Source organism: Pangasianodon hypophthalmus, chromosome 10, assembly GCF_027358585.1.
Source record: "Pangasianodon hypophthalmus isolate fPanHyp1 chromosome 10, fPanHyp1.pri, whole genome shotgun sequence".
Classification (NCBI taxonomy): domain Eukaryota; kingdom Metazoa; phylum Chordata; class Actinopteri; order Siluriformes; family Pangasiidae; genus Pangasianodon; species Pangasianodon hypophthalmus.
Window position 1 is genome coordinate 3,092,268 of NC_069719.1, and position 17,895 is coordinate 3,110,162.

Sequence of the window (17,895 nt, forward strand, 5' to 3'; positions counted from 1 at the left end):
CTTTTGTCCTCTAAGCAGCACAAGTACACACCACAATCATCATACTTGTTGAGTTTGTTAATTAGCCTTGTATTATTTTTTATTTAAACCAAAAAAACAAAGATGAATGTTAAACATAACAAAGGTCTGGATGTTAGTCTTCTTTAATGACGAGGGAACACAGAACTGAGGTCACATGGTACTGAACCATTGAGCCCTGGGAAAATAGGCATGACACTTTAAATATGTTAACTACCTGCTAATGAATAATCTGATAAAGAAAATTAAATGTGCTTTACCTTTAACTTAAATATAGTTCAGGATGTAGGCATGAAGTTTGTACAATCCTGATCTGGTCACTAAAAGCTTATAAGTAACATTAACAGTGGTAAGGGGAAAATTGTGCAAATTTAATTTTTGGCCAAATCACTCGGTAAAAATTATGTTTAAGTGTGTGTGTGTGTGTGTGTGTGTGTGTGTTCACCTTAAATCTGCAGCGAAATTGGTGAGGTACTTCATCGTGTCACTGCTCGATTTATCCAAACGGTATGAGCTGCAGGGGGAGAGAAGAAACAGAACAGGTTTAGGAAAGATGAGGAGAAAGAAACAGAAAGAAAAAAACAATAAATAAAAAACTACAGAAATGTGAAGAGTGTGTATGAATGTCCCAGATTATTTATTCAATCATAAATGTTGCTGTGTTATTGATGTTATAACAGGTATATTACTCCATCTTATAGATATCTGTTTTCCCACATATCCGGCATGATCTATCCAACAGTGCACTGGAACAGCCTTAGAGATGATAAAGCATCTTTTAAACGGGTCTGTCGGCGACGCTAAATGACCTCCCGACCTTTAATTTACCCTGTGTCTTTCCCTCTGTCTCTGTTTGTCTCTCTCTCTTTCTCTCTCTCTCTGTGAAGCTCAGTGAGGCTCAGAGTGCTCGTCTTATCAGTGTCCCATCATGACAGGGACAGAATGTGCTCGACTTCTCAAAGGACAAAGGCACAAGAAAAATAAGAGAAAGAAAAAGCAAAAGAGAGAGAGAGAGAGAAGGAGAGAGGGAATGAGAGAAAGGACAAGACACGAGGTAAACACTCGAAATAAAAATGAAAGAGGGAGATGAAGAAATTGAGAGAAAGGGATTGAGAGAGAAGGTGTAAAGAGAAAGAGGGTAGAGAGAAAACAGAAGTAAAGTGTAGTGAAGAGTAGTGAAGAGAAAGAGATAGAGGGAGGCAAGGTGATAGGAAGTGAAATGAAGGAATGAGGGGGACAGGGACAGAGAGGGATAGAGTAGAAGAGAAACAGAGAAAGACAAGAACAAGTGGAAAGAAAGAGAAAAAGAGAGAAAAGAGTGAGAGAGAGGTGAAGAGAGAAGGGAGAGAAGGAGAGGGATAGAGAGGACAGAAGAATCAGGTAGGACTGGAGAAATAGAAAAGGAAAGCAAGTGAGGAAGAGAGGGAGATGAAAAAAGGAGATAGACAGGAAGTGAGACAAAGGAAAGAGCGATCAAATAAATGCCAAAGAGAAGCGATAAAGTGAGAGAACATTTGAATGGACTGGAGAGAAATACAATAAGACAGGGGCAGAAGAAAGGGAGATTAAGAGAAGGAGAAAAAACTGAAAGAGAGAGAAGAGAAAGAAACAGAGAGATGAGACAAAATTGAAAGAAAGCAAACAGAGAGAGATAGGAGGGAGCAAGAGAATCAGGGAGGGGAGAAGAAAAGAGTAAGGGATGGAGAGGAAAAAAAACAAGATAAGAGGAGAGAAAAAAAACAAGATAAGAGGAGAGAAAAAAAGTTGGAGAGAAAAGGAGAAACTCAGAGAAAGATTAGAAAACAAGAAAAAGATAGAATGAACAAAAAGTAAGACGAAGAAAAGAGTGGTACGATAAATGTGAAAGGGAAGAATAAACGTGAGGGAGAGGTGGAGGAAGAGAAAGAAGAAGACTGAGAAGGAATCACAGGTGGAGGATTGAAAGATAAACAGAATGGTGGAGAAAAAGAATCAAAAGGAAAGGGAGGGAAAGAAAGGAGTGAGACAAAAAGAACCAGAACAAACAGAAAGAGAGAGACAGGGAGAGAAAAACTGAGAGACAGAGAGACAGAAAGAGAGAGAGACATACTGAGAGAGAAAGAGAGACAGACAGACAGACAGACAGAGAGAAAGAGAGACAGCCAGAGAAAAAGACAGAGAGACAAACAGAGAGAAAGAGAGACAGACTGACAGAGAGACAGACAGAGAGAAAGAGAGACAGACTGACAGAGAGAGAGAGACAGAGAGACAGACAGAGAGAAAGAGAGACAGACAGAGAGACAAACAGAGAGAAAGAGAGACAGACTGACAGACAGAGAAAAAGAGCGACAGACAGAGAGAAAGAGCGACAGACAGAGAGAAAGAGAGACAGACAGAGAGAAAGAGAGACAGACTGACAGAGAGAGAGTTTGGGGTCCTCTCCTAAATCATGAATTTGAAAAATGGGACAAAAATCCACTTGAAGCCGAGTTTTGTGAAAGCATCCTCAGGGTACAGAGGAACACACCTAACAATGCATGCAGGACAGAATTAGGCCAATTCCCTCTATTAGTCCACACTGAGAAAAGAGCCATCAAATTTTGGAAACATCTAAAATTGAGTGACCCGAACTCTTATCATTTTAAAGCCCTGAAAAACCGTGAAATGAACATTGAAAAAAGCCTCCTCACTCAGCTGTTCCTGAGGCTCCACAAACTAATCTAACACAGCTAACAATAATCAACTACAGCCTGGCTATAGAGAGAGGCAGATACACACAGAGCAGCCACAGCTATGGAGGAGGCAGATACACACAGAGCAGCCACAGCTATGGAGGAGGCAGATACACACAGAGCAGCCACAGCCTGGCTACAGAGAGAGGCAGATACACACAGAGCAGCCACAGCCTGGCTATAGAGAGAGGCAGATACACACAGAGCAGCCACAGCCTGGCTACAGAGAGAGGCAGATACACACAGAGCAGCCACAGCCTGGCTATAGAGAGAGACAGATACACACAGAGCAGCCTGGCTATAGAGAGAGGCAGATACACACAGAGCAGCCTGGCTACAGAGAGAGGCAGATAGACACAGAGCAGCCACAGCCTGCTATAGAGAGAGGCAGATACACACAGAGCAGCCACAGCCTGGCTATAGAGAGAGGCAGATACACACAGAGCAGCCACAGCCTGCTATAGAGAGAGGCAGATACACACAGAGCAGCCACAGCCTGGCTATAGAGAGAGGCAGATACACACAGAGCAGCCACAGCCTGCTATAGAGAGAGGCAGATAGACACAGAGCAGCCACAGCCAGCTATAGAGAGAGGCAGATACACACAGAGCTGCCACAGCCTGCTATAGAGAGAGGCAGATACACACAGAGCAGCCACAGCCTGGCTACAGAGAGAGGCAGATACACACAGAGCAGCCTGGCTATAGAGAGAGGCAGATACACACAGAGCAGCCACGGCCTGGCTATAGAGAGAGGCAGATACACACAGAGCAGCCACGGCCTGGCTATAGAGAGAGGCAGATACACACAGAGCAGCCACAGCCTGGCTATAGAGGAGGCAGATACACACAGAGCAGCCAGAGCCTGGCTATAGAGAGAGGCAGATACACACAGAGCAGCCACAGCCTGGCTATAGAGAGAGGCAGATACACACAGAGCAGCCACAGCCTGGCTATAGAGGAGGCAGATACACACAGAGCAGCCAGAGCCTGGCCATAGAGAGAGGCAGATACACACAGAGCAGCCACAGCTATGGAGGAGGCAGATACACACAGAGCAGCCACATCCTGGCTATAGAGAGAGGCAGACACACACAGAGCAGCCACAGCCTGCTATAGAGAGAGGCAGATACACACAGAGCAGCCACAGCCTGCTATAGAGAGAGGCAGATACACACAGAGCAGCCACAGCCTGGCTATAGAGAGAGGCAGACACACACAGAGCAGCCACAGCCTGCTATAGAGAGAGGCAGATACACACAGAGCAGCCACAGCCTGCTATAGAGACAGGCAGATACACACAGAGCAGCCACGGCCTGGCTATAGAGAGAGGCAGATACACACAGAGCAGCCACAGCCAGCTATAGAGAGAGGCAGATACACACAGAGCAGCCTGGCTATAGAGAGAGGCAGATACACACAGAGCAGCCACAGCCTGGCTATAGAGAGAGGCAGATACACACAGAGCAGCCACAGCCAGCTATAGAGAGAGGCAGATACACACAGAGCAGCCACAGCCAGCTATAGAGAGAGGCAGATACACACAGAGCAGCCACAGCCTGCTATAGAGAGAGGCAGATACACACAGAGCAGCCACAGCTATGGAGGAGGCAGATACACACAGAGCAGCCACAGCTATGGAGGAGGCAGATACACACAGAGCAGCCACATCCTGGCTATAGAGAGAGGCAGATACACACAGAGCAGCCACAGCCTGGCTACAGAGAGAGGCAGATACACACAGAGCAGCCACAGCCTGGCTATAGAGAGAGGCAGATACACACAGAGCAGCCTGGCTATAGAGAGAGACAGATACACACAGAGCAGCCTGGCTATAGAGAGAGGCAGATACACACAGAGCAGCCTGGCTACAGAGAGAGGCAGATAGACACAGAGCAGCCACAGCCTGCTATAGAGAGAGGCAGATACACACAGAGCAGCCACAGCCTGCTATAGAGAGAGGCAGATACACACAGAGCAGCCACAGCCTGGCTATAGAGAGAGGCAGATACACACAGAGCAGCCACAGCCTGCTATAGAGAGAGGCAGATACACACAGAGCAGCCAGAGCCTGGCTATAGAGAGAGGCAGATACACACAGAGCAGCCACAGCCTGCTATAGAGAGAGGCAGATACACACAGAGCAGCCACGGCCCAGCTATAGAGAGAGGCAGATACACACAGAGCAGCCACAGCCTGGCTATAGAGAGAGGCAGATACACACAGAGCAGCCTGGCTATAGAGAGAGGCAGATAGACACAGAGCAGCCACAGCCAGCTATAGAGAGAGGCAGATACACACAGAGCTGCCACAGCCTGCTATAGAGAGAGGCAGATACACACAGAGCAGCCACAGCCTGGCTATAGAGAGAGGCAGACACACACAGAGCAGCCACAGCCTGCTATAGAGAGAGGCAGATACACACAGAGCAGCCACAGCCTGCTATAGAGAGAGGCAGATACACACAGAGCAGCCACAGCCTGCTATAGAGAGAGGCAGATACACACAGAGCAGCCACGGCCTGGCTATAGAGAGAGGCAGATACACACAGAGCAGCCACAGCCAGCTATAGAGAGAGGCAGATACACACAGAGCAGCCTGGCTATAGAGAGAGGCAGATACACACAGAGCAGCCACAGCCAGCTATAGAGAGAGGCAGATACACACAGAGCAGCCACAGCCTGCTATAGAGAGAGGCAGATACACACAGAGCAGCCACAGCCAGCTATAGAGAGAGGCAGATACACACAGAGCAGCCAAAGCCTGGCTATAGAGAGAGGCAGATACACACAGAGCAGCCAGAGCCTGGCTATAGAGAGAGGCAGATACACACAGAGCAGCCAAAGCCTGGCTATAGAGAGAGGCAGATACACACAGAGCAGCCACAGCCTGGCTATAGAGAGAGGCAGATACACACAGAGCAGCCACAGCCTGGCTATAGAGAGAGGCAGATACACACAGAGCAGCCACAGCCTGGCTATAGAGAGAGGCAGATACACACAGAGCAGCCTGGCTATAGAGAGAGGCAGATACACACAGAGCAGGCTACCCAGAGAGAGCAGGTTATGCCTGTACTGTAGCCAAGGAGTGTTAGAGACAGAGCTACACAGTGATGCGTTCATGAATTCACATACACACACACACACACACACACACACACACCACTCATAGTCCATAGACTGTTCATCTTATCATTTGTGCTCTGTTCAGGTTTTATTCCTTGCCCATATAAATGCTTTGGCAATAAATTGTGCATTTTATCATGCCAATTTAGCTCATTTGAATTGAATTGAGGGACAGACTGACAGAGTGAGAGAGAGAGACAGAGAAAGAGAGAGAAAGAGACAGACTGACAGAGTGAGAGACAGACTCACTCTTAACCTTGAGCTAAGTCTCTCCTCATTCTGAGAGTCTAATCAGCGTGAAGAATCAGTGCACATCACTACAACAATTACTGTCTCTTATTTCATTTATATCATTAATGCTGCCTGTCAGCCTGATCAGAGAGAGAGAGAGAGAGAGAGTAAGGGAGAGAGAGAGGGAGAGAGAGAAAGAGAGTGAGAGAGAGACAGAGTGAGAAATAGAGATAGATGGAGAGATACAGATGGATAAAATGATGGATAATGTTGATGTTGAGTTGCTTTGTTACCTGGAGCGCAGTAGCATTGCATTATTGAGAAAACACAAAACACGTAAACTCCTCTGTCCTGAAGATGTCGGAAAACTTAACGTTACAGCTTTACCTCTGACTGTTACAAAGCGCTGACACTGGAGACTCCTTCCATCTCCTTACAGAAAACTTTATCATGCCAATGATTACACACATATTTAAATATGTTTATGTGGAACGTCCACTGTACAAGTCCCTGTGAATGTGCTGTTACTATAGAAACGGTATTAAAGTACAGAACGAGCGCATTAATATAAAGATTAAAAAAAAATGAATCAGCACCTTTTGAACAGTCAGAATCAGGAATCCTACAGCACTGAGTGAAAGACTGAAAGGAGATCATTCTCTGAAAATGTATTCTGCAGTTATAATAGCGTGTGTGTGTGTGTGTGTGTGTGTGTGTGTGTGTGTGTATACGACCTCATCATGTAGGATTGGAATGGCTTTGACACTGAAGGTTATTTTCACTTTAACACCTCTAAATATGTGCATCACGGCTGTAAAAATCATACACACACACACACACACACACACACACCCTGAACAAAGCACCATCAAAACAGTCTCTATCACTGTCTGTCTTTCTTTTCTCCTTCTATTTGCCTCTTTCATTTTTCTTTTTCTATAATAATAATAATAATAATAATAATAATGCCTCTATTTCCTATTATAGGAAAAAAAAAATCAAAATCCTGTTTATGTTGCAGAGAGAATTACTGATTTTGGCCCTGAGAGCAGCAAGTAACCGATGTTCTGAAATAAAAATGATGATTTTGTTTTTGCTCCATCTCTACAGTACTATAGTGCTAACCACTGAGATGCACTGTGTATTTAAACTCAGTTTTTTTCCACTGTATTGGTATAAAATCTAAACAGATGACCTGGCTTAATGGCACAGCGGGGTTAAAATAAGCCCACATTTATCTGGAGAAAACTGAGAAAGCAGCTTTGGGGAACCCGGCGGCGGATATCGACTGGTCACCGCTTTCAGATCCTGTGGAGATGCCACGTGGCACAATCGATCCAGCTCTTTTCCAAGAGTGTGTGTGTGTGTGTGTGTAGGACGCTAACCTTTTCCACACAATCCTTCATACTACACATCTGAACTTTCCATGTGTGATAAGTTCTTAGCGAAGAGCTTGCTTGAAAGCAACGGTGAGGAGATGTTTATTTTATGGATGGGACAAACCCAAGAACCCTTTAGGCCGGAATTATGCAGCTATGCAAGCCATATTGTTCACATCCTCACCTGTGTACGATTAAAAGCTGTGTCCACTAGGGGGCGGGCCAGAGCTGAAAAAGACCTCACCTGCACCAGAGTATCTTCTTTGACCACCTTCTCTAACTTTCCATAACAAGGTACGCAGTAAAGATGACGGGAGTTGAGGAGGATAAGATCTTAAGAAAATGGCAGAAACAGTAATGATGCAATCTCATCACGTATGGCTGCTATGTGTGCGCTGTTTGCTGCGTTGCTCCGCAAACTGTCATTTATGTTGGTGTCGCATCAAGCGCGTGTTAAAAACAGGATATGTTGTGGCAGCCATCTTGTGTACATGTGGACATAGTTATCCGTACATCCAATCCTGGCGTTAGAGTTATTTATTTTTTTTTATTTAGAGTTATAAATAAGTTTTTTTTTTGTTTGTTTTGTTTTTTCTCACAAAGTACTCATTGCCGATCCCCATCCACTGACTAGGTCCTTTCACCAAAGCTTTTTTTCTAAGAATATAGCATTAGCTTGATATTAGATTAGCTAGCTAGTATTGAAATTGAAAGAAAGGTTATCATCAGCCTGCTAGCAAAAACAAACAAAACACACACACACACACCATAAAATCATTATTTAATCTAGCTACCTGATATTTCCCTGAGGCATTTTAATCTGAGTAGGTAAACATAAATATTTAGCTAGGCTATCATTCAAATTAACTATTAAATAATATAATATATTAAAAAAAACCTGGCATCACACCTAATAGCTAGCTAGGGCTGCCATTGAAGTATGTTAGCTAAATAGCTAGCTTTATTAAATAAGTATTAAATAAAACTAGCTGGCTAGTGTTACACCAATAGTCGCTGTTATAGCTAATCATTAATAAATAGCTAGCCATAATAATCGACTATCAGTAAAATTAAGTATTAAATAAAGCTAGCTGGTGTTTAACTGTAGAAACTAACTATTACCTACAGAACCTAAAACTGGCTAGTATTCCCAGTCTAGGGGTCGTGACCCCATGTGTGGTCTCTTGATTTACAAATCGGACTGTGAGAGAAACTCACAGTCTCCTATTAATTTATTTAACCAGAAGCCATGAAAATGGACATTAAAATATGCTGAAACATTTACTGAATATAAATGGAATATGAAAGTCGTAATTTATAAATCTGGACTGAAAAATGGACAGTGGTCAAAGCTTGGGGTCAAAGTTTAAAGAATCCTGTGCTAGCTGAACATTTTAACCCACCTTCTGGAAGGATGATTTCCGGGGGCCTCCTACACTCATTACACCAGCCATGTAGGATTTCACTGAGAATAAACCAGTCTCAGGGTGTGCGTGTGTGTGTGTGTGTGTTGCTTACAATCAGAATAATAGTGAACTTGTACCGAGACACATCAGTAATCACTGCACTTCCTAAATCTCTTAAAGCTCTGACTCGCACACACCCACGCAAATCTCTTCCAGTTATTCAGTTCCCGCCTCCTGCTCCTGCCTTCCAGGAAGCTTTGAATGCACTACAGCTGTAAAATTACTCACTCTACCCCATCTGTTGCTCCACACAATGTACAAACTCAAACATATAATCGTTCGTATGGTGAAGTTTTCTGTAAAGAGATGTTTATTTAACATTTACGGAAGGAGTCTCCAGTGTCAGCACTTTGTTACAGTCAGAGGTAAAGCGAGTTAGACTCTGGGTATAAATTATGACTATGGCCTGAAAATAAAAAAGCCTCAGCACTTCCATCGCACAGTGTCAGCTTCCCGAGCGTCACGCCCTGGCTCGGAACACTGCGCAGGCAGCAGGGCACAGAGATCCATTTTTATTATTGATTAGTCAAGCAAACACCAGAGCTGATCTAAAACTTTGATTCATCTTTAATTTAATAATAATAATAATAATAATGTCTGAAGGGGAAGTGTGTCTCTGTGATCCTCCCGTTCTTTTTCTCTCTTCATTTATTTTTATGTAAAAATCACAGGCCTGAGCCCGGGTGGGAAACAGCAAAATTATTACCTCTAAGCGAGCCAACCAGCTGGAATGTGACATGGATCTTCCTTTGGCATCGGAAGAGGCCGTGCTATATTTGGAAAGCTTTTTTTGCTATGAGGTAATTCTGTGGAATGCACAGTGCAGTGTGCTGACTCGGCAAAAACAGGCCTGCAGTGGAATACATATCGATGCGTGGAATTCCTCCTGGATATACGACAACTCATACTGCAGAACCAAAGCCTTTATAACTACTGTGACACGTTATCGTTCTGAAACAGACTATAATTAAACAACAGCACTTTCCACGAAACATCCTCTGAGATGAGTATAATGGCTAAAACTGAACATCTTTTATTCCTCTTATACCACAGCAATTTGCCAACAATTACAACAATTTACTTAGTAAGTAGCTTGTTCTAAACAAATATGAAATCTTTAAGTTTAGGATAAAGTGACGATATTGTCTCCTTGCAATGTTCTTTGCTTAAGAAGCAGACTCACACTTTTGGACCTTTCTCTACAACAATGTCCTGTCATTTCTCTTTCCATCGCATTAAATTTGCATGAACCTTGCATGATTAGGAGTCAGACTATCTTTAGCGTGCTCAGCGATGCAAACAATAAAGGTGTTTTTGTGACCTTGGGCCAAAAGCTGGAGCTGTTGCGAAAGGAAAAACTCCTAAATCACTATCGTGCAGCCTGTGACGTGTTTGCAGACCTCCAGGGGGCGCTGTAGTGAGTGAACAGTGTTTGAATCTCACCTCTGGTCTGATAGCTGCCTCTGCAGCACGCTCTTGATGAGGCCGCCGGGCCGAGCGCTCTTCTGCGGTGAGTTTTTGGGGCTGCCGTCCGAATCGCCGCTCTCTTCGTCTCCCATCGCCTTCACGTAGCTGCTGCTCCTCATCCGCCGACACGGGATCTCATCATCCTTCACCCCAGGGTATCCGCCCCACTCATCCTGAGGGACCTACACACACACACACACACACACATGGATGATCCTTTATTATTAATATATGTTGTAAATGCTTTGTGTGCATATTACCAGAAAAACATCACTACTAAAAGTAAAGATTTTCCTCAGTCTGAATGAAGTAATTCCGATTACAGATTCCGAATAAACTGTTTATATGTATCCTAATGTGCATACATGGTGCAAAGTTTAGTGCCAATGATGCCAAAACAACGAGAATTGCGTGGGTCTGGTCAGTTCTTTCAAGTTTTTACTCGCACTGCTTGTTTTCTTCTCCCTAATTTGGTCTTGGCTCTCTCCTATCATACAACAGCTACCAACCAGGAAGTGTGGAGGCTATTGAGACAAATCTCTTCCTTCGAGACACATGAAGACAGACAATCTTTTTAAACTGCTGCTCATGCTGCATCACAGGGCGGCGTATCACACTCGGAGGAAAGCGCTATCCGTCTTCTTCCACATACATGAGCTCAGAGATGACCATTATTGGCTAGTGTTTCTGTGATTGACAGGGGAGAAAGAGTATGCCCCTCCCACCTAGAAAGCACAGCCCATTTTGCTCACTCCTGGCCATCGATTCGAATTTGCGATCTCTGGACAATTACTTTTGTTTTGTCGTGCATTTATTTAATAATAATTTAAGAATAATTTAAATTATTTTAAATTACTTCCATCTCATCAAAACATGCGATTTGAAAGTGTGATTGGACAAATGGACAGTGACAAGTAGAGTTTGAAGAAGAGAGCTCAGTAAAGTCGCTCAGCGTTTCATATTTGCACGACATTCAGGAACAAGGGCTCTGGTTGTTGAAAATAACATAAAATGCACACACTACCTATGGAAAACACAGATATATAACAACTTTACTCATCTTCTAATGTTACCACTGTTTGGGAATAACACAAGAAATAAAAGTTTTATAAAAGCTCTGATGAATATTAAAGGCAGAGCTTTACTGAGATCACATCCGCAAAATATTAGTAACATGAACTGTGTTTTCTTATAGGAACGCTTTAAAGAAGCACACAATGACTTCTGATAGTGATACAAAGATTTACACAGCTATTCTTCTTCTTTTTAATAGACTATTAAAATGATTATTCACCTCACTAAATATAAATTTCATTCATATTTACCTTGAAATGTATACAAACAACAATTTTTTGTTCTGATTGAGTTCTTAGCCTGATTATTAACCTATTATTAAATTAGGCTGCATATAAAAATAGCCGGTTTGTCGTCTGATCAGGATAGGTGTCAAGTTCAAAACCCTAATCTCCACATCTTTCTTATTTTAGAAAGACAGACATGGATGCAGTGATATTTGCAGAACAGTGAACTCGTGTGTAAGGTTGCTCAATACCCAAACCGTCAACACGTCAGACAGCCTGGAGAGAAACACGATGCCAGCCGAGCTCCTCACACATTCCTAAATCAAAAGAAGACGCATGCAACTCTCCGACTGTTTCAGACTGAAGGAAAAAAATACCTTTCATTAGGTGTGAGACGATGGAACGGCCTGCTTCGTCTCTGCAGGAAGGACAGAGACAGAATTTTCTCTTTCATGATCTACCAGAGAAGCTCCCTGTCTGCCTGTCTGCCTCTGGTCACATCTACTGATTTAATCACACAGGACGTCTCTCTTTTCATCATTATTTTATCAGCATAACTGCAAAATATACTTAAAATGCACAATATCTTCATTTCAGCTCAGGTTATTATGAGTGTAAACAATATTGAAGGAAATGGAGCATGAAAACCCTCTGCATGTCTGGGGATCGTTCAGATTTCAGATATTTTACCTGATTCTGATTGGTCAAAAAGGTGTTGATTAATTATCTATAACAGCAGCTCTGACAGTAGTGCAGCTGCAAATCACAGGTTTATATGAATGCGCTCGTTCTAATACATTATTCACAGGGACTTCACAGACGTAAAATGTGTGTAATCATTGATGTGATGAAGTTTTCTGTAAGGAGACGTTTATTTAACATTTCTGGAAGGAGTCTCCAGTATCAGCGCTTTGTAACAGTCAAATGTAAAGCTGTAACTTTAAGGACAAAGGAGTTTGCGCTTTTTTGGTTTCTCTGTAACATGGTAAGCTACGTTTTTTTTGTCTTATTAACTTCAAGAGAGAGAAAAAAAGAGAAGCTGGTGAGGGAGCGGCTGTTTATAGCTGCTATAATGTAAGCGAGAACAGGAAATGTGGTGAAGGGCAGGACATGAGCGCGTAAACTGTGCAATGTGTATTTCAGGGAAATAAACAAATCATAGTCAATGTCTGTAGCGTGGGTCAAAGCACAGGCAGGCAGCATCAAAAAGGGCAAGTCCATAATCATAAATCACATAAACAGGAAGTCTAACAAGAAATACAGGAAACAGACAACTAGGTGATAACAGGTAACACAGGAATTAGGGAATAACAGGTAACACAGGAATTAGGGAATAACAGAGAACCGAGGAACTCAGGAATAACAGAGAACACAGGGACTCGGGAATAACAGGTAACACAGGAATTAGGGAATAACAGAGAACACAGGGACTCGGGAATAACAGAGAACAGAGGAACTCAGGAATATCAGAGAACACAGGGACTCGGGAATAACAGAGAACAGAGGAACTCAGGAATATCAGAGAACACAGGGACTCAGGAATAACAGAGAACAGAGGAACTCAGGAATAACAGAGAACAGAGGAACTCAGGAATAACAGAGACCACAGGGACTCGGGAATAACAGAGAACAGAGGAACTCAGGAATAACACAGAACACAGGGACTCAGGAATAACAGAGAACAGAGGAACTCAGGAATAACAGAGAACACAGGGACTCGGGAATAACAGAGAACAGAGGAACTCAGGAATAACAGAGAACAGAGGAACTCAGGAATAACAGAGAACACAGGGACTCAGGAATAACAGAGAACAGAGGAACTCAGGAATAACACAGAACACAGGGACTCAGGAATAACAGAGAACAGAGGAACTCAGGAATAACAGAGAACAGAGGAACTCAGGAATAACAGAGCACACAGGAACTCGGGAATAACAGAGAACAGAGGAGATCGGGAATAACAGAGAACACAGGGACTCGGGAATAACAGAGAACACAGGGACTCGGGAATAACAGAGAACACAGGGACTCGGCAATAACAGAGAACAGAGGAACTCGGGAATAACAGAGAACACAGGAACTCAGAAATAACAGAGAACACAGGGACTCAGGAATAACAGAGAACACAGGGACTCAGGAATAACAGAGAAGACAGGGACTCCGGAATAACAGAGAACAGAGGAACTCTGGAATAACAGAGAACACAGGGACTCAGGAATAACAGAGAACACAGGGACTCGGGAATAACAGAGAACACAGGGACTCTGGAATAACAGAGAACACAGGAACTCAGGAATAACAGAGAAAAGAGGAACTCAGGAATAACAGAGAACACAGGGACTCGGGAATAACAGAGAACAGAGGAACTCAGGAATAACAGAGAACACAGGGACTCGGGAATAACAGAGAACACAGGAACTCGGGAATAACAGAGAACAGAGGAACTCGGGAATAACAGAGAACACAGGGACTCGGGAATAACAGAGAACAGAGGAACTCGGGAATAACAGAGAACACAGGGACTCGGGAATAACAGAGAACAGAGGGACTCGGGAATAACAGAGAACACAGGAACTCAGAAATAACAGAGAACACAGGGACTCAGGAATAACAGAGAACACAGGGACTCAGGAATAACAGAGAAGACAGGGACTCCGGAATAACAGAGAACAGAGGAACTCTGGAATAACAGAGAACACAGGGACTCAGGAATAACAGAGAACACAGGGACTCGGGAATAACAGAGAACAGAGGAACTCGGGAATAACAGAGAACACAGGGACTCTGGAATAACAGAGAACACAGGAACTCAGGAATAACAGAGAAAAGAGGAACTCAGGAATAACAGAGAACACAGGGACTCGGGAATAACAGAGAACAGAGGAACTCAGGAATAACAGAGAACACAGGGACTCGGGAATAACAGAGAACAGAGGAACTCAGGAATAACAGAGAACACAGGGACTCGGGAATAACAGAGAACACAGGGACTCGGGAATAACAGAGAACAGAGGATCTTGGAAACACAATAACAAAGACCTAACGAATTAAATGGAGGGTATATGAACACTAACTCATCAACGGTGAACTGAAACCAGGTGAGAACAATCAGGATCTAAACCAGTTACAGGACAGGGGTGGAGACAGGACACAACGCACATGTTCACACATAATCACATTACATAAAGAAAAACTCATAACTATATAAACAAAACAAAACACATGTAAGCAGCACCGAGAGGGGAATTCATGACACTAACTTATTTCACGATTGTTCCTCAACCTTAATGTAGCTAAACACTATGACATGTCAATCCTTAATAAATAAAACACTGTAATCATGGAAAAGAGGAATAAAACACTTCAGGACATGCTGTTATAGGAAAATAAAACAGTAACTCTGCTTCATCGCACCACCCGAGTGTTTTACTTCTTACTCTTACTCAGGGTCGATATGACCTGACCATCACCTCTATAACAGAAATGAGATTTTACAATCAGACTTCATGTTTGTTAGAGAAACTAAATCAAAGCAAATTAAGTTTAATGTTGGGAAAATCTTTTTTACGATGATTGGGTTATTCTGACCCAGACACAACATCATAGTTAAAACATTTCGATGTGACAAGAACTCTATTTAGACTCTATTTAGAATGCAGCCTGGAGAGCCACAACTGCAACATATGGAACTAGAGAGCTATCAGGATTCATTATGGTTCGAGATAAAGACTATTTTACAATATAATAGCATAGAACGGTTCGTGCAGCCCAATCCATCACTACTAAAACCCTGCTCACTGCACACTACACTCCAATCCTTCACCAGAGTGAAATCAATTCTGAATCTAACATGCCACAAAAAAAGAAGTAAAACACTCCTGATGCTGACGTATACCTGATACGATCAGATCCACTGGCAACTGATGAAGATGCTTACTCACTTTTAATATCAGAGACGTGTTTTTGAAATGTATCTTTATGCCTCTGTCACAAGGTGGTGGAGGCGTTATGTTTTGGGGTTTTGTCTGTGCGTCTATCTGAGCTTCTCAAAAACGAATGGCTGAATGTTTGTAGGATTTATATGGAATTATCATTGTAACCTGCAGATGAACTAGATTAGATTTTGAAATGAATCCAAACCGGGTCAAGGTCACAAAGTTTAAGAACTTTAAGGAATTAAAGTTTTTCTTTAATAGTGTCCTTTATGTTTGAAGGATATTTTAAGAATACTTCAGGCATACAGATTAGTAACAAGAAGGACGAGGCTTGTTGTGGGCGGAGGAGGAGGAGGAGTCCCTGTTCACGCTGTTGACATTGAGTGTTTTAGTGAGAAGGACTCTGTCTCATCTCTCATGATTAATGAATTGATCAGTGGTGGGACGATTGACAGGATGAACAGGTAATAAGAGGTCCACTGATGAACAATCGATCCAAAATGTACAGAGTAGACGTGTGATGATACACGTATAGATTAGTATGATGGTATACTTAGGTACTGAAATTGAAATAGTTCTACTTAGGGATGCATCGATACTGATACTGGTATTGGGTATTGATTGGATACTAATTCTCATTTACTTGTAAAAATGCTCTGAGTTAGGCCTAGTGTACGTTGTCTCGCTAATGAATGGATGGCATGAAATGCTCTGGACGATCTGGGCGTGTTTTATGATTAGTGATGGCAATGAAAGCAAAGCAGACTGCAAAATGTCCTATAGGAGGAACTATAGCATCTTCCTACAATACAAGTAACCTGATAAAACCTCTTTATGGTGTTTAAACAGTATGTTTAATAGAGAGAGCGAGAGGATGACCAGCCTGAGTGAATTCCACACACGCAAATGAGCAATGAATCGAGTGTGAATGGTGAGAGAGCACTTCAGTTGTGCGAGCACTGAGCACTGAGACTCCAGGGCAAACACTTTGCTTCTCTTTGCTGTGAGTGCACGTAAAAAGCACAAGGAGTTCACTATCAGCAGCACACAGCAGGAACTGACATAAACAGAGCTCGATACAATGCTCCATGATGTTCCTGATTGATTACTATGAAGTAGGTTACTATGAAATCGTTTCTGTTTTGATGAGTAATTACCAAAAACTCTGAAAAAAATCATATTAATGCATCTCTATTTCTACTTAAACTTGTGCTATAGATAATGACATCACAAACAACATGATTTTCAGTTCTAGCTCCTGAAAGATCAGTAGCTGAAACGTGTTTTTTTTAAACAGGTACACTTGTTATTCTTAAACTTAGAAATGTGTAGTTGTAACTGGTGGTGGCTCAGAGGTTATTTTTCTCAGCTAGTGTTTGGAATAATAATGAACCCTGAGCAACATCCGTGACATTCAGTTGTACAGCTTGATTAGATAAAAATATCTGCATAAATGAATAAATTAAATTAAGAAAAAAGTTCCCTGAGTAATTCAGACATATCACGTGTTGTTATTGTTTAAGAAGCCACGTTAAATCACTCAGGGTCTTGCTGTTATAGGAAAATAATCAACGACAGGGTGGTGTGATGAAGCGCTGGTACTGTTACCACCCTGAAGTTGATTATTTTTCTAGAACAGCACATCCTGAAGTGTTTTATTCCTCTTACACCACAGCTATTTGTTGATAATTACATTTTTTTTTTATTATTATTATTTATTAAAGAATGTCACAGCACAATTTTTATCCACTGTTACATTTAATGTCATGGAACAACAGGTTAGTTCCTGTTATCACTTCATGTCTTCTTTGATCCCTCAACAGACTCTCTTTTTTCTCTCTCTTGAAGTTAATAAGACAAAAACAAAGTTAATAAGACAAAAATGCAGCTTGTCATGTTACTGAGAAACCACAAAGCGTAATCTCCTGATAATCTAATAGAAACCGGGTGAAAGCTGGAACCTCAGTTATGAGGTTTTTTTTTTCTGTTATATTTGCACTGCTGTGCAGGAGCTATAAACCCAGACGGAAATTCATCTGTGAGAGAAGAGATTTTGAGAAATACAATGATAGATTTCTTAAAAATGCTTAAAAATTTCTTAAAAATTTAAAAATGCTAGTGTTAAGGCAGGGTCAATTTTTTTGTCCATTCAAAATATTATAGAAAAAATTAAAATAGGAAATGATAAAGTTTTTAAAGTTGATTAATTCGTTTGTTTATATTTTTCCCAACAGGAACGGTGTTAACATTACTCAAATAAACT

General features: G+C 42.2%; 1 protein-coding gene across 3 annotated transcripts in view; it reads right to left on the reverse strand.

Annotated features, from left to right (window-relative positions):
• The window catches only part of dlgap2a (discs, large (Drosophila) homolog-associated protein 2a), a 165,965-nt gene that overhangs the window by 60,716 nt on the left and 87,354 nt on the right, over positions 1-17,895 (reverse strand). For all 3 annotated transcript variants that reach the window (XM_053237488.1, XM_053237489.1, XM_026944198.3), the window contains 2 exons: positions 10,373-10,578; positions 464-532 (listed from right to left, as the gene is read on the reverse strand). In XM_053237488.1, the coding sequence (XP_053093463.1) occupies positions 464-532; positions 10,373-10,578 (275 nt within the window). The remainder of the gene's footprint in view (positions 1-463; positions 533-10,372; positions 10,579-17,895) is intronic.